Source organism: Macaca mulatta, chromosome 3, assembly GCF_049350105.2.
Source record: "Macaca mulatta isolate MMU2019108-1 chromosome 3, T2T-MMU8v2.0, whole genome shotgun sequence".
In the NCBI taxonomy this organism is placed as follows: domain Eukaryota; kingdom Metazoa; phylum Chordata; class Mammalia; order Primates; family Cercopithecidae; genus Macaca; species Macaca mulatta.
The window spans coordinates 46140751-46166188 of NC_133408.1; the positions used below are offsets into that span (position 1 = coordinate 46140751).

General features: G+C 44.7%; 1 protein-coding gene across 5 annotated transcripts in view; it reads left to right on the forward strand.

Moving 5' to 3' along the window:
* TRRAP (transformation/transcription domain associated protein) overlaps positions 1 to 25438 on the forward strand; it is a 135698-nt gene that overhangs the window by 45123 nt on the left and 65137 nt on the right. For 2 of the 5 annotated variants that reach the window (XM_077996189.1, XM_077996188.1), the window contains exons 22-32: positions 1805 to 1956; positions 3823 to 4022; positions 6339 to 6556; positions 6993 to 7190; positions 7750 to 8010; positions 9654 to 9815; positions 12564 to 12660; positions 14160 to 14281; positions 14624 to 14794; positions 20156 to 20224; positions 22945 to 22998. In XM_077996189.1, the coding sequence (XP_077852315.1) occupies positions 1805 to 1956; positions 3823 to 4022; positions 6339 to 6556; positions 6993 to 7190; positions 7750 to 8010; positions 9654 to 9815; positions 12564 to 12660; positions 14160 to 14281; positions 14624 to 14794; positions 20156 to 20224; positions 22945 to 22998 (1704 nt within the window). Of the gene's footprint in view, positions 1 to 1804; positions 1957 to 3822; positions 4023 to 6338; positions 6557 to 6992; positions 7191 to 7749; positions 8011 to 9653; positions 9816 to 12563; positions 12661 to 14159; positions 14282 to 14623; positions 14795 to 20155; positions 20225 to 22944; positions 22999 to 23127; positions 23149 to 25438 lie in introns of all 5 variants that reach the window. The other 3 variants (XM_077996190.1, XM_028845548.2, XM_077996187.1) reach the window with 2 other exon arrangements.

Here is a 25438-nt window from a genome sequence, read left to right on the forward strand (position 1 = left end):
GCCCTGCTGCATAATCGCGTAGCGCTGGGCGTGTTTACCTCTGTAGAAGACGTGTGCCCATGTAGTGGCTTCTGTGTCCATGAGTAAACATTGGGGAGGGAGATGCCAGTACAGATAAGCGTCACTCTGGAGTTGTTTTGTGTCATCATCTCAGTCTGCCTGTCCCCCCAACTTCTCAAGCCTGTGCCTCCTCCCCAGCCCTCCCCAACTCCCACCTTCTGAAGCACTGTTCCCTCTCCAGCCTCAGGGTAGGTGCAGTCTCAGCTTCTAACCCAAACCTTTATCCACATGCTTTCCAATTGAATGCTACTCTCCTCCTAAGAAAACTGGATGGCTAAAATTCTGTCTTTTGAAAATAGTAGCATCCTTGTGCCTGCAGTACTTTCCCACATCTTAGGTAATTTCCTTAAGAGAAAATTCTGCTTGTTTAGCTGCGTCCTTGTTAAGGTTAGTATTAGTAGTGAAAACTAAAGCGTCTGACTTTTATTTGACTCTGTATAGACTACGAGCTCCCCCCACTCCCCAAAAAAATCCCTTTAGAAGTAGTTTTGCCCCAAAACAGCTGAAGTCTGGAAGAAATCAGGTTTTGCAGAAAAGTGTGAGATAGGATTGTAAGGGTCCGGACCCCCTTACAGAGGCTCACTGTGGTGCCCATCAGGGCTTTCTTTCTGAGCAGGACGGCATCCTGCTGGCACTGGCTGCAGCACACCCCTCATAGCTGAGGAGCCCATGAGGTAAAGGGAAAGATGAGCATGGCTAAGCCAAGCGCCAGTGAGTTTCCATTAAACCATTCTGCTTTTGGCGCACTTGGCAGTCCTTGATTGTTTTTTGGAAGGTAATTGACTCGTAGATTATAATGATTCTTAAAAATAAATTTTAGAAAGACTGTTAGTGACCAGATCACACACAGTTTCTCAGTACCCACAAAGAGCACGGACACTCAAGCTGGAGTTCATCCAGGCAGGAGCTGTTGTCATGCTTGTGTGCACTGTGTGTCTCCAAGCCTGGCAGGGGCTGGAGGGGGAGGGCCTCTGTCCCTGTCGTCACCCTCTCCTGGTTCCTCACACAGGGCCTGGGTAAATTTTTAACAAAGATTAGTTATTTGATTTATACGTACATAATTATTATTAAAGTGAATATCTTGCCTGTTAAAGGCTTCAGATTACTTTTGTGTGTGATTGTGTCTTCCCCACTATCTCAGTCAACCCCATGGGAATGAAAGAATAAAAATGTGTGCATGTAGCTATGTAGGCTTTCTGCAAAAAATGATGTCAACCTTTTTCTTTCTTAAAGAGTGAGTTTAGTAAAAGCTTAAGAAGCCATCTTTCAGTTTTGAACCTAGACACAAGAAAGTCTGCTTTGCAGAAAGTTCATTATTATTCTTATTAGGACCTTGATGAGTGTGTGTAGGTGAGGCAGAATCTGGTTTAACCCAGCAAATCTACCACAAGAGGCTCTCCGAGCTCACTTAGTTCCTGTAATCTGCCATCGGCTATTTGAACATGAAATTGTTAAACTCCATCTTGGCATTTTAATTTGAACTGTGCAATTCCTTATTTCATAATACTTCCACCACCTCTTTTGGAAGCTTCATCAGGTGAATACCTATTAGGTTGTATTGGCCCACTGTGCTCTCTTCGAAAGAAAATATGCATGCGACTGGTGCCATGGCTTAGTTGGTTAAGGCGCCTGTCTAGAAACGTGCATTAAGATTCTTCTGGGTGCTACAGATGCTTTCAGTGAAAGCTTTTCACAATCATGTAATTCCAGCACAAACTATAGTTTCTTTGTGTCTTGGTCGTAGGCCATTGAAACCGCTCTGGACTGCCTGAAAAGTGCCAACACTGAGCCCTACTACCGGAGGCAGGCGTGGGAAGTGATCAAATGCTTCCTGGTGGCCATGATGAGCCTGGAGGACAACAAGCATGCACTCTACCAGCTCCTGGCACACCCCAAGTATGTCGGCCGCTTCCTTCTCTGCGGTTGGGTGGATCCTGCTTTAGGAATTGGGACTGTAGAGGGCCTCCCAGGTTTCCTGGTGCTAGGAGCAGGCTCCTTTAAGTCCAGCAGATGCCATATTATCTACCTACTCCTTCTTCTTGAGGCTTTGGAGAAAATGGAAAGGAGAACTGGGTGCTTGAGAATTAGAAGGGATCACAGTGGTCACCTGCCTTTATTGTGTCTTGTCACCTCCTCCATTAGTTTGTAAGCATGAAGAAATCAAGGGTCAGGTCCCTTCTCCCTCCCTTTGTCTCACCATTCTGTCCACAGCAGCTGGCACCTGAAAGGCATGCAGTGGACCCTCTGCATTTTCAGTTCACAGTGATATTTCTCATGTGATGTCTGTATCTTGCTCTTACCTCTTGAGACTGTGCATGACCTTAATGTAATGATCTTTTGAGGTAACACACGTATACCATTTTTCTTCATTGTAAGTTTCAGGGGATGGATTTTTCCTATTTATTTTCACATTCCTCACAGCATCAGAAATGATGCTGAGTATATAGTAGGTGCTCAGTTGTTCAAAGGACGTTGAAGAGAGAGGAGTCAAGGTAACCAAATGCACCAGGAAGTAAAGCAACATGAGTAAGAGCCAGCAGAATCAATGGAAGGCAGAAATAGACCCACACAGGCTTCAGGTGTTATAGGATGATCAGAACTAGGTTGTAACTTTGCTTAGAATGTTTAAATTAATGTAAGACAAACTTGAAATTACCTCCAAGAAATACAAACCTATAAAAATTGCCCAAAAAATTAAAAAGAGAGAGAACCTTTAAGAAATTGTCAAATACTTATCCAGAACGCATGCAGAGAGAGAAAAGATGGAAAATTCAAGAGAAAGTAAAAGACATGAAGAGTAGAGGGAAGTAGCATCATTTACTTGAAACCCCTCAAAAAAAGCAGAGGGACATAATGACTGAGAATTTCCCAGAACTGATGAAAAAATGAGTGTGCAGATTCAAGATGTTCAGTGAATCCAAAGCAGGATAAATAAAAAGAAATCCATACAGGCAAACTATAGTGAAACAACTACAAATCAGAAACAAAGGGAAAATCTTAAAAGATGGCAGAACAAAAAGATGACATTCAAATGAATGATCACTTGGAAGCTGTGAAAGCCACTGTGGAATAAACCTTTAGTCTGAAAAAAGAGTTGCCAATGTAAAGTCATGTATCTGGTGCAATATAACCCATGAATAGGGATGAAATAAAGATGTTTTCAGATAAAAACAGAAATCTGCCACCAGCACATCTTGAACCTCACTCAGACGGAAAGTTCCTCCATGGAAGATTGGGGATGGGGGAGGGAAAAAGAGCCAAGAAAATGATAATTCGTGACCAAATGTAAACAGGATGCAGCTAAAGTGATACTCAGAGGGAAACTTACAGCCTGAAAAAGAGTGCTGTAACCCCAGCACTTGGGGAGGCCGAGTGTGGGTCACCTGAGGTCAGGAGTTCAAGACCATTGAGACCAGCCTGGCCAACATGGTGAAATTCCATCTCTACTAAAAATACAAAAAAAAAATTAGCTGAGTGTGGTTACGGGCATCTGTAATCCCAGCTAATTGGAAGGCTGAGGCAGAAGAATCACATGAACCCAGGAGGCAGAGGTTGTGGTGAGCCAAGATTGCACCACTGTACTCCAGCCTGAGTGACAGAGCAAGACTTCATCCAGGTATTGCTGAACTTAAAGCAGAGAAATTACCCAGGCCTGTCTGAATGAGAGGGAAGTGAGCAGATTAAAAATTTAAAAAGAAGTCCTGGTGGAGTCATCAGCTCAGGAGTTGGGTGTCATGATGCCAGATCGATTTTGCCTTTCAGCTTTACAGAAAAGACCATCCCCAATGTCATCATCTCACATCGCTACAAAGCCCAGGACACTCCAGCCCGGAAGACGTTTGAGCAGGCCCTGACAGGCGCCTTCATGTCCGCCGTCATTAAGGACCTGCGGCCCAGCGCCCTGCCCTTCGTCGCCAGCTTGATCCGCCACTATACGATGGTGGCAGTCGCCCAACAGTGTGGTGAGCACGGGGGCACGGTGGGGCATGGGATTGGTTCTTTGACTTCTTCGGATGCTTTAAAAACTTGATCAGGACGTTTTGTTGTTCTAGAAAAAGCTGAGTTTGACTGATTGATTTTTGGCTTTTATTTTCTAATTTTCTATTTACTACATTGATAATTGGTATTTCAGTGGTGGGCGCTATATCAACTTGAAAGTTATTACCTACCAAGTTTTGTTTGTAAAATAGACCCGATTTAATAATACTTCTGTGTCCAGGTGCTTTTGGACAAGCTGCCTGTGAAACAGTTAGTTTGTGGTCACACTCACTGCTCGCCTTCCTCTGCCTGACTGTGTTTTCCAAGGCCAGTCTTGCCCTCCAGAAACTTCTCCATCACCTGCTCCCTGCTCTCCAGCCCATGCCTCGCAGTCTCCCCTGCGATGCCCGTTTCTGCTCCCAGGATTCTCATTCTGCTGTTCTTCCTGCCTGGAATGGCTGCTCACCTCCGCTTCAGTGGCTCTCGTGCTCTTGGTGGTGAAGGACCACTTGTATTTGTTCATTTTTATTTCCAATCCATTGTAGATGATGTCTTTGTAAAAGACAATAAAAATGGCCGGGCACATTGGCTCACACCTATAATCCCAGCACTTTGGGAGGCTGAGGCAGGCAGGTCCCCTGAGGTCGGGAGTTCGAAACCAGCCTGACCAACATGGAGAAACCCCGTCTCTACTAAAAATACAAAATTAGCCAGGCATGGTGGTGCATGCCTGTAATCCCAGCTACTCAGGAGGCTGAAGTAGGAGAATCGCTTGAACCTGGGAGGTGGAGGCTGCGATGAGCAGAGATGGTGCCATTGCACTCCAGCCTGGGCAACAAGAGCAAAACTCTGTCTCAAAAAAAAAAAGAAAATAAAAATGTAATGATGCTGCCAGTTGCTACGTAAGTTTCTGAAAACTTACTGTCAATTTTGGCATCTCCTCCCAGACCAGTCACAGTTTGTCTGCAGACCCCACTGGAGTAGCACTGCCCAGTTTGTGTCCTCAAAGCTCCTTACCCTTAAGATCAACCAGCAGAGCACATAGAATTTTCCACTTTAACTTTTCTTGGCCTGACCGGTCAATACTGTACAATTTAGCACTTTGTTTCTCAGTGTTTCTTCTATGTTAACATTGTCTTTCTGGCAAAACTAAGCTTCTCAGTAACTTCCACCTTGGACCTGGGTACTTCTGAGGTATTACCTCATAATGTTGTGACCGACTGTTCTCTGCCATAGCTGGATGCCATTGCTTTTTGTTGTATGTTAGGAATATCTGGAGCATAACCCATGGTCATTCCCATGCTCTGCCCCTTGGCCTATTTAACAATTTTTTTAAAAAAAGGTTACCTCATTGTGGTTTTCTTTATTTTTTAATTTTTGTTTTGTTTTCCTTTTTAGATACAGAGTCTTGCTTTGTTGCCCAGGCTGGAGTGCAGTGGTCTGGTCACGGCTCACTGCAGCCTCTCTATCTGCTGAGCTTAAGTGATCCTCCCACCTCAGCCTCTTGAGTAGCTAGGACTACAGGCGTGTAACACCATGCCCAGCTAATTTTTTAAAAAGTTTTTATGGAGATGCAGCTCATTATGTTGCTCAGGCTGGTCTTGAACTCCTAGCCTCAAGTGATTCTCCTGCCTTGGCTTCCGAAAGTACTGGGCTTATTTAATTGTAAAAGATTATAAAAGTGGCATGAGCCACTGTGCCCGACCCCTGTGGTTCTCATTTTGAACTAATATATTTTTGAGTTATGATTGAGAAATATCTGAAAATAACAGTGTATCATAGAAAACATTCAGAAAAATATAGCCTAAAGGCATATCGGACCACTTAATTTACATATAATTGCAGTTTAACAGAAGTTGACTTAAAATCTCAGTGCTGGCTTTGTGGAGTTTTTTTGTTTGTTTGTTTGTTTTCTTGAGACGGAGTCTCACTGTGTTGGCCAGGCTGGGGTGCAGTGGTGTGATCTGCAACCTCCACCTCCTGGGTTCAAGTGATTCTCCCGCCTCAGCCTCCTGAGTAGCTGGGATTACAGGTGCCCACCACCATGCCCAGCTAATTTTTGTATTTTTAGTAGAGATGGGGTTTCACCATGTTGGACCAGGCTGGTCTCAAACTCCCGACCTCAAATGATCCTCCCGCCTCGGCCTCCCAGAATGCTGGGATTACAGGCGTGAGCCACTGTGCCCTGCTTTTTATGGAGTTTCTAACTTCAAGGAAAACATCGGGGAGTTCTGCAGTTTGAGGGACAAGACTGTTCTCGTAAATGAACTCTCACGTGCCTCCCCTCTCTCTCCTTTTAGGCCCTTTCTTGCTGCCTTGCTACCAGGTGGGCAGCCAGCCCAGCACAGCCATGTTTCACAGTGAGGAAAATGGCTCGAAAGGGATGGATCCTTTGGTTCTCATTGACGCAATAGCTATTTGTATGGCATATGAAGAAAAGGAGCTTTGCAAAATCGGGGAGGTGGCCCTGGCTGTGATATTTGATGTTGCAAGTATCATCCTGGGCTCCAAGGAGAGGGTAAGGAAGGGTTGAGGAGTGTCTTCTGATTTGGAGGGTGTCTGTACCTGAGGGTGGGCCTTCTAGAGACTGATAGTTTAAGAATTGCGGCTGGGCGCAGTGGCTCACGCCTGTAATCCCAGCACTTTGGGAGGCCAAGACAGGCGGATCACCTGAGGTTGGGAGTTCGAGACCAGCCTGACCAACATGGAGAAACCCCCGTCTCTACTAAAAATAAAAAAAAATTAGCCAGGTGGGGTGGCGCATGCCTGTAATCCCAGCTACTCGGGAGGCTGAGGCAGGGGAATCACTTGAACCTGGGAAGCAGAGGTTGCGGTGAGCTGAGATCATAGCGTTGTACTCCAGCCTGAACAACAAGAGTGACTCTGTCTCAAAAAAAAGAAAAAAAAAAAAGAATTGCAGTAATGTGTTGTGGTTTGTTCATTTTCCTCTCCAGGCCTGCCAGCTGCCCCTGTTTTCTTACATCGTGGAGCGCCTGTGCGCGTGTTGTTATGAACAGGCGTGGTATGCAAAGCTGGGGGGTGTGGTGTCTATTAAGTTTCTCATGGAGCGGCTGCCTCTCACTTGGGTTCTCCAGAACCAGCAGACATTCCTGAAAGCACTTCTCTTTGTCATGATGGACTTAACTGGAGAGGTAGGTGACGGGCAGCCCCAATCCTAACCATGCTGTTTTTGAAATGGTGGTTTCCTGAAGAATAGTATAACATCCTTCTGCAAATATGCTCTCCAAGCAGCATGGTGACTTTGATACTCAGATTTCATTTCAGCATTTTTGCTAAAAGGACAGCTCAGAGCTCCCATAGGTCTTCTGTGGGTATCCAACTACCTGTTTGCTTTGATAAAGAACAGTTACAGGCCAAGTTTTTACTCAGTGCGTCTGAAAAGGGGAATTCCACTTCTCATGTGCTGTTTCTAGAGGAGCCACATTCTTAAACCTGTGTGCAGATATGACTCACAGCAGTAGAACATGATGGGCATTGCCAGCTTATCTGGTGAATGCAGGATCCACGTTTTCCGAGTAGGCGACTTAGGGACTAAAGCACCAAGTGGGTGCTGTGAAGTCACTTCATTAAAGCAGCTGGCGAGAGGGGCATGGACCCCCAGTGAAAGTCTTTATGGCAGACGGGTGTGCAGGAGATGGTGCAGTGGGTGGCATCGCCCTGCTTTCATTCTGAGTCGTCCCTGACTTGCAGGTTTCCAATGGCGCAGTTGCCATGGCAAAGACCACCCTGGAGCAGCTTCTGATGCGGTGCGCAACGCCTTTAAAAGACGAGGAGAGAGCTGAAGAGATTGTGGCCGCCCAGGAAAAGTCTTTCCACCATGTGACACACGACTTGGTTCGAGAAGTCACCTCTCCAAACTCCACTGTGAGGAAGCAGGCCATGCATTCGCTGCAGGTGTTGGCCCAGGTCACTGGGAAGAGTGTGACGGTGATCATGGAACCCCACAAAGAGGTGAGATTTCTGTCACCAGGACTAACGTAATTTCAACAGAATGTTGAGACTTTTTTTTTTTTTTAATTTGAGTTGAGATGATATTCCGTTTATAATTTTGCGTCCGTGTTGCAAAGTACAGTCATCCCTTGGTATCTGTGGGGGCCTTGGTTCCAGGACCCTGCGTGGGTACCAAGATCTGGGATACTCAAGTCTCTGATGTAATAATGGTGTGGTATTTGTATGTAACTTATGCACATCTTCTGTGTACTTTATTTATTGATTTATTTTTTCTTTTTTAATACTTTTTAAATTTTCATTTATTTACTTTTTTGAGACAATCTCACTCTGTTGCCCAGGCTGGAGTGCGATCCTAGCTCACTGCAGCCTCGAACTCCTGGGCTCAAGTGATCCTCCTGCCTCAGCCTCCTAAGTAGCTGGGACTACAGATGCACACCACCATGCCTGGCTAGTTTATTTTTTATTTTTTTTTCACTTTTTTTTTTTTTTTGAGACAGAGTCTTGCTGTGTCGCCCAGGCTGGAGTGCAGTGGCACAATCTCGGCTCACTGCAAGCTCCGCCTCCCAGGTTCACACCATTCTTCTGCCTCAGCCTCCCAAGTAGCTGGGACTACAGGCGCCTGCCACCACGCCCAGCTGATTTTTTGTATTTTTAGTAGAGACGGTGTTTCACCGTGTTAGCCAGGATGGTCTCGATCTCCTGACCTCCTGATCCACCTGCCTCGGCCTCCCAAAGTGCTGGGATTACAGGTGTGAGCCACCGCACCTGGCCTATTTTTTAACTTTTTAAATTACTACTTTTCTTTAAGGAAATTATCCAGCCCAAAATGTCCTTTTTTTCTTTTTAGTTTAAAAATTTTTTTCCAGCTATTTTTTGTAAAGATGGGATCTCAATGTGTTGCCCAGGCTGGCGTTGAACTCCTGGGGTCGAGCAGTCCTCCCATGTCAGCCTACCAAAGTGCTAGGATTACAGGTGTGAACCACTGTACCTATCCTTAGATTTTATGGGTATCTAAAAATTTGTATAATCTCCCATATACTTTAAATTAGTTCTAGACTACTTATAATACCTAATACAATGTAAATGCTATGTAAATAGTTATGCTTTATTAGTTTATTTGTTTTTCGTTGTCATGTTATTTTTTATTTATTTTTCCCTCAAGTATGTTTTCTTCTCACTTGGAAGCATCTGAGGATGCAGAACCACAGACACAGAGGGCTAGCTCTACCCTTGTGCCTGCTCTTTATGACTTGAGATTTGCAAAAAACAGTGTACTTCTAGTTACGGCTGCATCAGTGATCGTTAGAGTCAAGAGAGTAGAAGGCTGCGTTCCTGAGGCTATGGCACAGTCTGGTAGTTTTATTCTTGTTTTGTTGTGGTTTTGTTTTTTGTTTTGGATTTTTTTTTTTTTTTTTTTAGTTTTTATTTTTAAGGAGAGAGAGGTTACCCTGTAGCTTTAGGAGCTAACATATCTTACATGCCTCTCCACGACCCAGGTTTTGCACATGAAATTTATCTCCCCTTCCCTAGTGAGAAGATATCTGTAATAACTTTGGATCTCACACACGGTTTTCAAATTTTTAAAAAGTGTTTGTGTCTCAAGGGGCAGCTGGTGAGTGGTGCCTCCTCCTTGGCTTCCCCAGGTCCTGCAGGATATGGTCCCCCCTAAGAAGCACCTACTCCGACACCAGCCTGCCAATGCGCAGATCGGCCTGATGGAAGGGAACACATTCTGTACCACGTTGCAGCCCAGGCTCTTCACAATGGACCTTAACGTGGTGGAGCATAAGGTGTTCTACACAGAGGTAGGGGGGTGGTGGTGCGGAGTGGTGTGGATGGTGATGACGTGTGTCTGCTAGCCTGTCTTTGTACGCGAAGACTGGTCAGGCAGCATTCAGAGAAGGCTCGGGCAGGGACCTGCAGGTAACCCGCCGACACCTGGCACAGCAACCTGAGCAGGTATGTTGCGTCTGGGCTCGGGCGGAAGGGGGAGGTATGGCCAGCAGAGACGCTGATGTCTTCTGAGTTCTCAGAACTCGGTTAGCCCCAACAGGAACCCTTGCTTGAATTTAGGGCCTCAAGGTTGTACTTTAAAGATGAAGCTGCACCCAGTTGCTTTAATCACTCTTAGATCAGCTGGCCCAGTGCAAGTGCCTTATTGCATTCACTAATCACTGAAACGTGCCATGCGCTGTTGAGAACGTCACACGAGTGCCGTAAGTTCTGACAGCACCCACTGAAGTGTAGGGGTTGAGCTGTTTGTTCTCATTTTGAAGGTGTGGAAACTGAGGCTTAGAGTTTGCTGATTATCCAAAGCCGCGGGGCAGTCCTGAATTTAAGCCAGGACTGTTATTAAGAGCCTGGTTCCTAATCACTGCACTGTCCAGCCGGGTTCTTATTTTTTTGCTGGACTTGATTTGCCCCTTGACCCAAACACGGACCCTGGCAGACGGCATCTTATGCATCTTATGAGTATTTGTCACTGTAAACGTTCCAGTGTGGGGGTGATATTAGACTGACAAACAGGAATGAAACTGGATGTTGCCAAATTATAAGCAACGTCCTTAGAATACAGTAATGGTCTGGTAATTGGATAAAATTTAAAATTTTTGGGGACATGAATCATACATGCAGAGGCATTGTCAGAGTATACCACGGCAAAAATCAGAAGAAAGCAAATTCTTCCAGGTCCACACTGTCTGAATTTCTGGATATGAAAATTTACCTCTTGACGTTTTAAGGTCCTGTTTTTGCTTGGACATATGGTTATAGGATCATATGGTCTGGCTGTGATCTTTATACCTTATCATTTGGGCTTGACAGAAGGGCAAGACCTTTAGGAAATGCATAACTTCCCTTGGCTGATCTAGAGACAGATGTATTTTAGCCTGCATGGAAAACTCCTCACTGCACTTAAGACCAGAGCCTGGCAGTATTGAGGGCATGAAACTGGTTTTCCAGATGTCTGTCAGTGCCTGGCTGCATCAGAACACGTGCGGATCTTTTGAAAAGCTTGGACTCAAGTCCTTTCCCTGGAGATTCAGGTTCAGTAGATTTGGGTGAGACCTGGGAATCCACTGTCTGAAAGCTTCCCAGGTGATACTGTGTGGCTGTGTTGGGGTTTTGTTTTGTAGTTGACTTCTCTCTCTGTACCTGCACACATATACACGCATTCTCTCCATACCTGCACACATATATACACTCATTCTCTCCGTACCTGCACACATACACACACGCGTTCTCTCCATACCTGCACACATACACACACGCGTTCTCTCCGTACCTGCACACATACACACACGCGTTCTCTCCGTACCTGCACACATACACACACGCGTTCTCTCCGTACCTGCACACATACACACACGCGTTCTCTCCGTACCTGCACACATACACACACGCGTTCTCTCCGTACCTGCACACATACACACACGCGTTCTCTCCGTACCTGCACACATACACACACGCGTTCTCTCCGTACCTGCACACATACACACACGCGTTCTCTCCGTACCTGCACACATACACACACGCGTTCTCTCCGTACCTGCACACATACACACACGCGTTCTCTCCGTACCTGCACACATACACACACGCGTTCTCTCCGTACCTGCACACATACACACACGCGTTCTCTCCGTACCTGCACACATACACACACGCGTTCTCTCCGTACCTGCACACATACACACACGCGTTCTCTCCGTACCTGCACACATACACACACGCGTTCTCTCCGTACCTGCACACATATATACACGCATGCCCTTATATGTGAGGAGAGTATTTTTGGAGGTCATATAAGGCCCTACCAACAGTGGTTTCCTCTGGGCAGTGGAATGGGGTGGGTGACTTGAAGTGCTTTTCACTATGTATCCTTTTCTGCTGTTTTAAATCTTTTACCAGGTTGGAATCTTTTAAGGAGGAAAAAATGGTCAAAGCCTATACTAGTTTTGCAGGATGTGAATGAAGAGAAGGGGGAAATAGTGATAGAACACCATGTCTGTTACTTAGATAACAGATACAGAAATATCTAGTTGTGTGGTAAAATGTCTGGAAGGATAGTCACTGGAATTCCCAGTGCTGTTCAGCTTCTTTCTTATGCATTTCTGTACTTGAAAAAAAGTGCGTTCACTTAAATATTTGAATTATAGCCCATCTGTTTCTTGAACACTTGCCCGTGGCCCTGGGGAGGCTAATGTGAACCAGGAGGAGACAGCCCCGCCATCATGGGATTTGCAGTTAGATAAAGTGACCCCCTGTTTTGAGGAAAAAAAAACATGATGGTATCAGAGTGGGTGAGAAAAAAACATCGTGGTATCAGAGTGGGTGAGAAAGTGTCTAAGAATTCTTTTCACTAATGAGGTAAACTGAGTTTTGCCTTAAAGAGTCTCGGTCATACTTTGATACTTAAAATCTTGAGAATTTGAGCTTATTTTATCAGTTGTTAATTGTGTGGCTGTGTGTGTGTTGCTGTGCTCTGTTATTTGCTAGGTTATTATGTCTTCACAGGAAGAGTGGGCTAAATGAAATTGTTTTATCTTTTGCAGCTGTTGAATTTGTGTGAGGCTGAAGATTCAGCTTTAACAAAGCTGCCCTGTTATAAAAGCCTTCCGTCGCTCGTACCTTTGCGAATTGCAGCATTAAGTAAGTTAATGAAAATCTACAGGGTATAAAAGTGAAAGGAGACTGACCATAGAGGAGGTCTATAGAAAACAAAAGTGGCCTGTTGTTAATTTTTATGACTTTTTGTAGTCTTTTTAAGATGGGATCAAAAAATTATTTTTGTATGTTTGTCAAATTGTATAATGTGTATAATGAGGTGCCGTAAAATTATATGTGTTGTTAGGATTGAAGTAATTTTGTGCTTTATAGTAAAGTCTGTTGTTGTTTTATGAATCAGACGTTCTGGTTTAAAAGGAATGTCGTATCATGTCGTATCATGCATATGGTGCCATTTCAATCAGAATCACAGTGTATATATAGTAAGGGACACGACAGTCTTAAAAGCTTTTTAATGACTCAAGCATTTGTTAATCCTGCAGTCTCTAGGTTTTCATTGGGAGACCTCAGTTCTCATTGTCAAGCACAGGAATGATGCAAAGTGTAGGAAAGTAGACCAGATCTGTACCGACCGACATAGAAACAGTCATTTTCTCTCTTGTGGGGAGTGAATATAAATGCCCAATGCAAACTTTTTTAGTTGATTCTCTCTTGCTTTGTTGATTTTTATGCTCTTAATAAAATATTTCCAGAATCTTCCTTGAGTTAGAGTTGAAGAACTGAGAGGCAGACCATAATACCTGAGCTAGAAGATGGGGGTGGAGTGTTCCAGACAGTGCAAGCCAAAGCCAGCAGGGGGACCAGGGATGACAGGCAGCTTTCTTCTTCTCTTGAGGTGTCTTCTTTGGGGACCTCTGCTGCACCTCCTTCCCGTTAGCCATTGTGGGTGCTACTTTTGCTAGAATGAATGTTACCTGTCACCTAACATAGAAGATTGAAGTGTGTCTCCTTCCTTAAGAATATTTGCCTTTTGAAAGTCGTAAAGCCTTTCAACCTCAAACCTGGGTAGTGAAGAAAGCCTGGACTGTGTGTGTCTGTCCCCTGCATTGCCTGTCACCGGAGGGCCAGAGACCATGCCGTCAGCCTTATTCAGATGGGACTGCCCTGGGGCCCGTCACCCCATTACCCCGTGAAGGTGTCCTGGAATAGGGGTGTCAGTGGGTGTCTTTTCTTCCCCCTCAAGCCTTCTTCTTATCTGGAGATGTAAGATTTATCATGGCTTTTCTGGCAGGCTGGACTTCACTCTTAGATTATACTCAACATGAGGATGGAAGACCATGTGTACTTTTGTCTTTCTCAAGGCCAAACACTAGGAAAGAGGGCTCGTGGTTCATATTTTTTGTTGGTTGGTAGGAGCCTTTAGGAAAGAAAATTCAGCTGGGGCAGTGGCTCACACCTGTAATCCTAGCACTTGGGGAGGCCAGGGCAGGAGAATCCCTTGAGATCAGGAGTTGGAGATTAACCTGGGCAACATAGCAAGATACCTTCTCTACCAATAATAATAATAAATAAATATAGAGAAGAAAATTATTTGGGTATCTTTCCAGTTAATAATGAAATTGTCTTGATTTCTCTCCCTGAAGATGCACTTGCTGCCTGCAATTACCTTCCTCAGTCCAGGGAGAAAATCATAGCTGCACTCTTCAAAGCCCTGAATTCCACCAATAGTGAGCTCCAGGAGGCCGGAGAAGCCTGTATGAGAAAGGTGAGTGGGTGAGTGTGTGTGTGTGAGTGTGTGTGTGTGTTCTGCATTGAGTTCTTCCTGTTTATTGCTATATAAACAGTATGTGCCTAAAAAGCTTTATGCATGTGGTTATTACACATTAAGCTATAATAAGAATATACCTGTTTCATAGTCATACTGAATTTTTAAAAATATTAAACAGTAAAGATAAGTCTTCTTCATTTCATCATGAATTTCTGAAAGACAGTATATGACTAATATTCCATCTTCCTAAGGGAGAACGGAAACTAAGGTTGAAGATGACTTCTGTTCTATTATGGAGTGTCCTCAGTTGTCTATTTTTCTTTACAACTTTTCTAATAGTTTTTAGAAGGTGCTACCATAGAGGTCGATCAAATCCACACACATATGCGACCTTTGCTGATGATGCTGGGAGATTACCGGAGCCTGACGCTGAATGTTGTGAATCGCCTGACTTCGGTCACGAGGCTCTTCCCAAATTCCTTCAATGATAAATTTTGTGATCAGATGATGGTAAGCCAAATGCATTTAAACGCTCTATAATTAACTTAAAAAAAGGTTAAATTATTTTAAAAATAAATAATGCAGCTAGGCACAGTGGCCCACACCTGTAATCCCAGCACTTTGGGAGGCTGAGGTTGGTAGATCGCCTGCAGTCGGGAGTTCGAGACCAGACTGGCCAACATGGTGAAACCCATCTCTACTAAAAATACAAAAATTAGCCTGGTGTGGTGGCATGCATCTGTAATCCCGACTACTCGGGAGGCTGAGGCAGGAGAATCGCTTGAATCTGGGAGACAGAGGTCGCAGTGAGCGAAGACTGTGCCACTGCACTCCAGCATGGGCAACGAGTGAAACTCCATCTCAAAAAAAAAAAAAAATTAGCCAAGCCTGGTGGCACGTGCCTGTGGTCCCAGCTTCTTGGCTCGGAGGCTGAGGTGGGAGGATCGCCAGAGCGTGGGAGGTGAAGTTTGCATGAGCCGAGATGGCATCCCTGCACCCTAGTCTGGGTGACAGAGCAAGACCCTGCCTCAAAAAAAAATAAATAAATAAAATAAAATAAATAATGCATTCAGATGGCTTAAAATTGAAAAAGTGTAAAGGATATACTGCAGAAAGCCTCCCCCCCACCCTGTCCTCTAGCTACCCAGACCCCTCCCTGAGACAGCCAGGGTTAAGACTTTGTTGTGTATCCTTTTAGAGATGTTTTATATATGGAAGAGGACGTATGTATATATATTTTTTCCTATAAAAGGAGGTACAATATATATATACACAGTCCTTGCTTTTCCCATTTAACACCCATCATTTCGTATCAGTACCTGAAATACTCCATTCTGCTTTATGGCTGCATAGTACCTCATGACATGGACTTGCCATAATTTATTTAACCATGGCCTCACTGGTGAACATTTAGATTGTTCCCAGCCTTTTCATTATATCCCAAGATGCACTGAAGAACTTGTTCATAATTTCACATGTGTTTATCTGTGGTGTACATTTCTACTGGTAGAATTTCTAGATCAAAAGAATGTATGCATTTTAATCTTTTAGCACCTTGTCAAATTGCTCTCCAAAAAAATTTTTACTAATATACACTCCTACAAAATAGGTAAGTGTGCCTTCTTTCATACAGTCTTGCGTAAGAACATCAGAGTCCTTTGGGTTTTTAGAATTAACAGAGAAATAATTATGCAGGAAAAAAACCCATTTGTCAGTGTTTAAAATTGAAATGTAAGTGGATGGAGGATATCATCTATTAGCTTTCTTTTGCATTCAATTTTGCTTCTGGTAAATGGATTTATATATAATAAACAGGATTTCATGATCCACCACTGCAAACATGAATGTATTTTTCATGTTTATGTTTCCTAAGTAGCGTTTGACCATCTGACATTTTAAGATACTGGAGCTACTTTTTTCTTTTTGGTATACTTTTCCCCCAGCTCTAAACAGGAGTTTATACAATGTATCACAGTGCATAGATACATTGTATTTACATGCGGAATGTAGAGAAATATATATGAAAGACACATAGCTTTTTACCTCATCTATATGTTAGTTTCTTCATATCTACAAGTACCTAAATAATGAATAATGAGCCAAACACTAAAATTGTAAGTTGTGCCCTAGTGATACATTATAATTGAAGAAGTATAATATGGAAGTGAATGTTCCAAATTGGAGACTTTCTCCTTAAGCTTCCAAATACATGTAATAGACATACATACCTATCAGTTTCCATATATTCCATATATTCACAAGAGTGGCTAAAATAAATATATAAAGTTACATCACTTCCTAACCAGAGCACATCCTGTAAACACTATCTTGTGTTACGGCTGAGGTGCTTTCACACATGAGGCCCATGAGCTCTGTGCATGTGTCCAAATGTCCTAATGCTTTTGTGTATGTTTCCTCTTGAAAAGTCGTCTGTCATTTTTTGCTGCCTTTGTATGCTTGCCTGAAGCAGCTTTGATTTGTTTATTTTTATTTTTGAGACAGAGTATGGCTCTGTTGCTTAGGCTGGAGTGCAGTGGTGTAATCTCGTCTCGTTGCTACCTCTGCCTCCCGGGTTCAAGTGATTCTCCTGCATCAGCCTCCCAAGTAACTGGGATTATAGGCGTCCGCCACCACACCCAGCTCATTTTTTTATTTTTAGTGCAGACTGGGTTTCACCGTGTTGGGCAGGCTGGTTTTGAACTTCTGACCTCAAGTGATTCACCTGCCTCGACCTCCCAAAATGCAGGGATTACGGATGTGAGCCACTGCGCCTGGCCTGTTTGTTTGTTTGTTTGTTTATGAGACAGAGTCTCACTCTGTCACCCAGGCTGGAGTGCAGTGGCGTGATCTCGGCTCACTGGAACCTCTGCCTCCTGGGCTCAGGTGATTCTCCTGTCTCAGCCTCCCGAGTAGCTGGGATTACAGGCGCCTGCCACCACGCCTGTATTTTTAGTAGAGATGGGGTTTCATCATGTTGGCCAAACTGGTCTTGAACTCCTGACCTCATGTGAACCACTGCACCTGGCCCAGCCTGTTTATGTTTAATCCCTGGTCTAACCCTTCAAATCTGCTGTGAGCTGGGAAATCATTCAGTGAACATTGTTACCAAGATTTTATTTTGGTGCAATATGAAGACAACTGCCTTAATGTCTGTAGTTTCTGACCAAGGCCAGTGGTCTTTCCGCCTAAAATAAATCACATGGATTTTGTGTTAATGGTTCGTTTAGGTGAATTTTTTCCTCCCTTTTCTGCTCTCTGCGTGGTTCAAGCTGGAGGAGTTTCCATCCAGACGTTTTCATCTAGCACCCACCTGGACTGAGTCCAGCCTGGACTTAACGTTGACGGTGCCTTTGTGCTTAATGGCGGAGGTCTTCCTGAGTTACACCTGCCTGCTGGGCTCTGCCAGAGGCAGTGGTAAGGGACACACTGGTCCCTACTTAGTCATGTTCTTCAGAACCATGTTCAGTCACTGCTGGAGCTCTTGTCATCCCTCATAAGCCTTCGAGTTTAATAGCTCAAGCCTTCAGCAGTATTTTAAGAGCTAAGGCACCTTACTTTTAGGGTGGGCATTCATGGAAACAACCCTGAAAATTGACCTTTTTTTAAGAGTTTTAGAGTTTTAGCTCTTACATTTAGGTCTTTGGCCCATTTTGAGTTCTTTCTTGTATATAGCATTAGATAAGGGTCCAACTTCATTCTTTTGCATATGGTATTCAGTTTCCTTAAGACTGAACTACTTGACATGATTATTAAGTCTTTTATGTGGTTAGTTGGTTTTTCTGTTTATCGAGACAGGGTCTTGCTCTCCCAAGCTGGAGTGCAGTGGCGTGATCATAGCTCACTGCAACCTCCACCTCGGGTTCAAGCAATCCTCCCACCTCAGCCTCCTGAGCAGCTGGGATTATGGGCATGTGCCACCATGCCCGGCTAGTTTTTGCATTTTTAGTAGAGACAGGATCACACCATGTTGGCCGGGCTAGTCTAAAACTCCTGCCCTCAATCGATCTGCACGCCTCCCAAAGTGCTGAGATTACAGGAGTGAGCTACCGCACCTGGCCATGTGGTTGGTTGGCTTGAATAATTTCCTCACCAAGCTAAAGATGAATTTTATATACCCATTAGCGTCATTTTATTCCTTTGGGAAAAAAAGAATGGTGATGTGGCTGGCTGTTGTCTATCCCTTGAATTCTGTTACTCTCATTTATATCTTTGTGTAAGGAGCCATTCTGGTAAGGAGTAGGGTTCATGAATTTCTATTCTGGTGATTAATATCCTTTAGGGAATGTTGTTGTAGTGCTTTGAAGAAATGTGTATTATTGTATGCATTTCTCAATGCCAGTGGTCCCTGGAACATTGACTCTGCACGATGGCGGTGTTTCATGAAACCAGTTTGTTGGCTACGTAAGGTTGGGAAATGCAGCCTCTCCAAGTCTGACATGGACTGTAAGGACATTAAAGGCTCAGAGAAGGCTTGTCTTAGAGAGGAGTGTTTAGGTGTCCAAACCATTGTTCCCCGTTCCTGTTCTACCATGGAAACCTTTTTTTTTTTTTTTTTTTTTTTTTTTTTTTTTTTGAGACGGAGTCTCGCTCTGTCGCCCAGGCTGGAGTGCACTGGCCGGATCTCAGCTCACTGCAAGCTCCGCCTCCCGGGTTTACGCCATTCTCCTGCCTCAGCCTCCCGAGTAGCTGGGACTACAGGCGCCCGCCACCTCGCCCGGCTAAGTTTTTGTATTTTTTTTAGTAGAGACGGGGTTTCACCGTGTCAGCCAGGATGGTCTCGATCTCCTGACCTCGTGATCCGCCCATCTCGGCCTCCCAAAGTGCTGGGATTACAGGCTTGAGCCACCGCGCCCGGCCCATGGAAACCTTTTTAAAGCAACTTGCTAACTTCCTGTAGGACATCGGTGTTCTGAAGGGAGGGTTTGAACAACGCAGGATATTAAAGATGCAACTGTTACCGAATGCTCTTGTTGTGGTTTTAGCTTTAAAGCCTGGGCATTTGTCTGTCTGGTTTTGCTGGACACAGAGGCTGGAGCCTGGCTACCAGGTGCCTGGGTAGTCGGGGGTCTCTTCCCATACTCTTAAATGCAGAGTCCCTTGCTGAAGCATGGCCCTCATTCTGCAGAGGGAATTGCAGCCCTGTGGCACTCATTTGCACAGTCCCTGACCGAATGGGGTCCATATCTATCTCACCAGCCCCTTCCCTAGGGTCCCCATTGTGCCCACTGCTCCCCAGCTGCTGTGGCCGCCATTCCTTCTGTGCTGTCAGGGCCTTTGTCCTCCTCTTCTCTCTGCCCCTCTGCTTCTGGCTTTCCTACCTTTTCCGAGTCCTGTCCTCAGCAGGAGGACCCCGACCCCCTCCTCTCTCATCAGAGCTGGTTCCTGTCTTCCTCTTACAACACCGTAATTGTAGCTACACACAGTAGGCACCTTTACGTTTACCTTTTTCCCCATCAGACCACGGGCTCCACAAGGAGAGGGACATCAGGACACGGATGAGGTCGGCCGCTCACGTCTCTACTGTAACACCCAGTGTGGGAGCCGACACTTCCAAGCACTCAGTGAACAGCTGGGAAACAAGTTAACAGAAAGTAAAATGGCAGGGCCTGGTATTGGAACACCCAGGAGTCAGGGCGCTTCCTTCTGTGTCAGAGCAAGTTAGCCTTTTTATTTTGAAACATGAACAAATGCCAATTATTCTCATCACTAGTTAGATGGTTGCACTGTTTTAATAATGGAAACGTTGCAGTTCTCACACTAAACATGATGGAAATGAATGATTACATAGGAGTTTCCACCAGAGAGCAATACTTTGGAAGTGGAATGCACCTCTGTGAGGAAGTTGTGTCTCAGGATGTGTTTTTCCAACAGCAACATCTGCGCAAGTGGATGGAAGTGGTGGTGATCACCCACAAAGGGGGCCAGAGGAGCGACGGAAACGTGAGTGACTTGTTTGTTTCTGGGAAGGGCACCAGCCGCCATGCTGGGTCATTGCTAATGCCGGGACAGTGCTTTCATTAAAATGCCGGTCAGAAATCTAGTTTGACGTGATTATAGTCCTTGTAAATTGTTAAACACATTTGATTGGTATTCTGTTTTGCCTGTCTTTCTCTTAATTGCTGAACATTCCTTTTTATGTTTCTTTAAAATCTCCCCTTTGGTTCACTTTAATATGACTTTTCTGTTGAGAATTCTGGGGGGCTTGAATGTTAGTATTTCAATTTTACCAGCTCTGCTTTAAACAGCGGATTTTCTAGCCTGTCCTTGGCAGCCGCTGTTTACATGGTGGTGCGTTCCTCAGCTATTGTTTCCATCGCTTTCCATCATGGGGTGGTCGGTAAATGTGTTTAATCATTATTGCCTGATAAAACCAACTGGAGATTTTTTAGGACTTAAAGCCTTCAGGGGAATGTAAGAAGGAATCCCATAAATACCGGCACGTGTGTTTTCAAGGTCTGCGTCATCCACCCCAATTGTTTGTCCAGTTATATGACTGGCCCTTCAAAGCACATTTGTATGGTTTTAAAGGAAAACTGCTTCAGCTAAATCTTAAAGTGTCTGATGTGGGTCATTAAAGACTTTGTCTCTTAAGAATGCATGCTTTCTGCTCTTTTAAATCTAATATTATTTGTATATGTTTATTTTTTACAGTTTTTGTTTTTAACTTGATGTCCTCGCAGTGGAATTGCCTTTTCCATGGGTTTCATAATCCCCAGTGAAACTTGACAACAGTGTTCCTGTTAGGGACTTCCTCATAGTTCTTCAGAGGCATAATTAACGTGGCTTTTTGTCCTCGTGTGCCTTTGCTGGATGTGTTCCATCCCAACTTGGATTTTTCTTTTCTGGCTTTATTATGCTTTGTTTTGACCATTGTGTATCAAGGTGTTTTGTTTATGTAAGTCTTGTTTCCTACTGCTTCTAAACAGCCAAGTAAGCAAAACTAAACCAGGATTTTAAACTTTTTAAAGAAGTGATATGCCACGCATGATCCTGTTGAAGGTTTGCTATTTATATACGCAGAAGAGAATCAGGAACTCTTCGTGGAGGAGAGCAGAGTATGTTAATGAGCCCAGGCTCCTGGGATGAGGTGCAGGTGTCTCTGTGCTGCTCTCCCTCTCTCATCTGTTAGGTACTTTTGCTTTACATTTTATATTTGTTTTTATAGTAAGCTGTTACTTTTCTGGAACTCAGTCAGTTCTAGAATAAACATTTAAAAAAACCTAGTGGGTAGATGAACAACCTCATTTGAATCAAAAAGATTTAATATAAAATCCTTAACTTGGCCTAGTTAAAAAAATAATAAAAGATTTCATAAAAGTTTACAGCAGGTTATTTGGAGGTGGGGGTGCAGTTGTGTAGGGGATGGAGTCGTGGATACTGGAAAGTCCTTGAGCTCCTCCTGGAACATTTTTATCATCCTGTGATTACATAACCTGAACATCCGGGGAGGGTCCAGCTCCGTGAGGTTGGCCGCTTGTCTGAAACTCAGAGGCCATGGTGTTTGGAGGCCCAGAGACAACCAACATGGCCGTGGCTTCATCACCTAAGCCCGGGGCCAGGCTGCCATTCAGTTCCTGAATTCTGATCACATTTTAATCTTGGAGAGTAGTTTGTTCCTATTTGGTAGCATCCCCAGATGTCATTCCGTTGAGACACTACCATTGAAGATATGCTAGACAGTTGACTAAGCTGCCCTCGAGCCTTTTTTTTTTTTTTTTTTTTTGAGATGGAGCCTCTGTCGCCCAGGCTGGAGTGCAATAGCACAGTCTTGGCTCACTGCAGCCTCTGCCTCCTGGGTTCAAGCAATTCTCCTGCCTCAGCCTCCCAAGTAGCTGGGATTACAGGTGCCTGCCACCACATCCGGCTTATTTTTGTATTTTTAGTAGAGACTGGGGTTCACTTTGTTGGCCAGGCTGGTCTTGAACTCCTGACCTCAGGTGATCCACCTGCTTTGGCCTCCCAAAGTGCTGGGATTACAGGTGTGAGCGACTGTGCCTGGCGTGCCCTGAGGCTTTGGATACCCCTGTGATCAGAGCTCTGCCCCATCACTGTTCAGGAAGCTTTCCTTTTTAACCGCGAGCTTACAGGGGAGAATGCATGACCACCTGTTATGCCTGTTCTCTGCGTGTGCACGCATAGTGCGTGCACACACACACACACACACACACACAGAGCCAGTTTTAGGAAGACTGTGCTTCACTTTACATGATAACCCAGCTGTTCATTGGGTGTGGTCATGGCCTAAACCACCTGGACCTCTTCTGACTATAGCCGGGAAAGAGGTTTTTGTTATTATCTTAGCACTTCATATAAAATTTGAATTGTTCACTCTATGAAAGACTTTTTAAAAATGTGCTTGCATACAACAAGGTCTTCCAGTTTCTCCCCTTTCACAAGAATCCTGAAGCTCTATTTTGAAAACGTGCTGTAGGGAAGAAGTCCACTGTTAGCCACTCTCTGTCAGAAGGGCTGTGTTTTGACCTCGAAGGTGAAGGTGTGCTTTTTGCTGTTGAGCATTTGTTAATTACTGTGTGCTTTCTGATAATTTGTGTCTTTACTGTCTTGTTAACCCCAATAACCCTTACTGTGTTTGAGTATATGGGAAGTTTTTATGTAAATAACATAAATAGAAAAAAGATGATTTTCCTCCCCATCCTCAGGAAAGCATTTCCGAGTGCGGGAGATGTCCCTTGTCTCCATTCTGTCAGTTTGAGGTGAGAACAACCTATTAACAGTCAGTTTCTGACTTGCAATGTGAAGAACAGTTTACCTTTTCTTTTCTTTTCTTTTCTTTTTACCTTTCTGTTGCCTTTTTTCATGCTGTAATTTTTGTTTTGGTTCAGCCTGCCATGGAAGGGGTAGAGGTGAGAACTTGAGCGGAGCTACAGGAGGGGGTTGTTGTTGTTGCTGGTTTTGCTGTGACTCGTTAGCTGTGTCGTGGTTCTGTACTGGACAGAGTGCGTTGTGCCCTTGAGTGCAGTGACCTGTATTGTCTGTCTGTGGCAGAGTTGTATCAGTATCATTGCTGTGAACTGTCCAATGCCAAGCATGTTTTCTATTAGGACGTTTTAAGCAAGACTCTTAAGTTCATGTGAGAATTGCAATGTCTCAGTTATACTTAAAATTGAATTAGATTTTGTGTTCATAACCTCCATCTGAATACACATAGCTAGCAACCTCCTGAGAGGAAACACACAGAGTATATTGTACCTGCTAGAAGTGGGAGGAATTACATGTTCTTTCACACTACTGACTGCCCTGAATTTAAACCCTCACAGCTCGTCCCACTCACCCACCCGGTCCCCTTCATCTCTCTCTTGCATGCATACACACCACACATGCACTCACACCACACGTGCGCTCACACCACACGTGCGTTCACATCACACGTGCACTCACACCACCAGTGCATTCACACATGTGCACACAGCACACATTCACACACATTGATGCACTCACACCACACATGGACACACATCACACCTGCACTCACACCACACATGCACACACAACACACATGCACTCACATCACATATGCACACGCAGCACACGTGCACTCACACCACACATGCACATGCAACACACACGCACACACCACACATGCACTCACACCACATGCACACACAGTGCACTCACACCACACATGCACACACACATGTGCACTTGCACCAGTACACACACACCACACGTGCACTCACACCATATGTGCACTCATACCACATGTGCACACACACCAATGCACTCACACTACATGCACACACCACCATGCACTCACAGCACCATGCACTCACAGCACACATGTACATGCAACACACATGCACACACCACACATGCACTCACACCACACACAACAGTGCACTCACACCACACATGCGCTCACACCACGTGTGCTCACACCATACGTGCGCTCACACCGATGCGCTCACACCACACATGTACTCACACCACACGCGCACACACATATGCACACACCACACATGCAGTCACACCACACGCACACACGCCAATGCACTCACACCATGCATGTACTCGCACCAATGCACACACACAACACATGCACTCGCACCAATGCACACACACCACACACGCACGCACACACACCACACACGCACACACATGTGCACACACCACAGTGCACTCACACCACACGTGCACACACACCAGTGCACTCACACCACACACACCACACATGCACACACCACATGTGCACACACACCAATGCACTCACACCACACACACCACACATGCACTCACACCAGTGTACTCACACCAGATGTGTGCTCACACATTTGCGCTCACACCACACATGCACCACACATGTGCACACACCACACATGCACACACACCCCGAGCTTTCTGTCTTGTGTAAAATGGGGATGACGGCATCTGTCACTCCTGCTTCCTAGCAGTGTTGCAAAGACCCAAAGAAGTGGTTTCTGTGACAGTGCTTTGAAAATGAAAAAGCGGATTGTGAAAGTACCATTTTAGAACATTATAATTTCAGGATGGAACTTACTCTGTCCTAAGTCTTGCAGATTCTGGGGAAGGGAATTTTAGGGGACATGGAGCTGGCCTTGAGCCCATTTTTCTCATTTCGTACCCATCTCCTGCTTTGCCTTTGGTGTAAAGAGAAATTCCGAAAGTCTCTCGGGTGCTGCTGGGAGTGAGGCCCTTCCTGACCCGTGCTGTCATCCCCATCTTACCCTGAGGATCGCAGCACACACAGCATAGCGCGGCACATTGGAACGTGTCCCTCCCTGTGGCCGTGGAGAATTCCTTTGAATGACAGGAGCAAAACTGGAAAGTGAGAAGGGAAAGCTGGAGCAACAGCAGCCCACCCCCGAGCTGTGAGATAGTAGAACGTGTAGCACCCTTGGCATTTCACACATCTTTGATTTAATTCAGTGGAGCAGTTCGTCACTTTTATTTTTAGGCCTGGTTGACAAATACTTAGTACCAGGATCAGTTGTTTATATACATTGATATTTAATTTCCAGGGTAAATACTTAAGTATTTTTTGAAGAACTTTGCTAGGGTTTTTTTTGTTTGTTTGTGTGGTTTTTTCTTTTTTCTTTTTTCTTTTTTTTTTGAGACTGGGTCTCATTCTGTTTCCCAGGCTGGAGTGCAGTGGCACAATCTCAGCTCACTGTAATC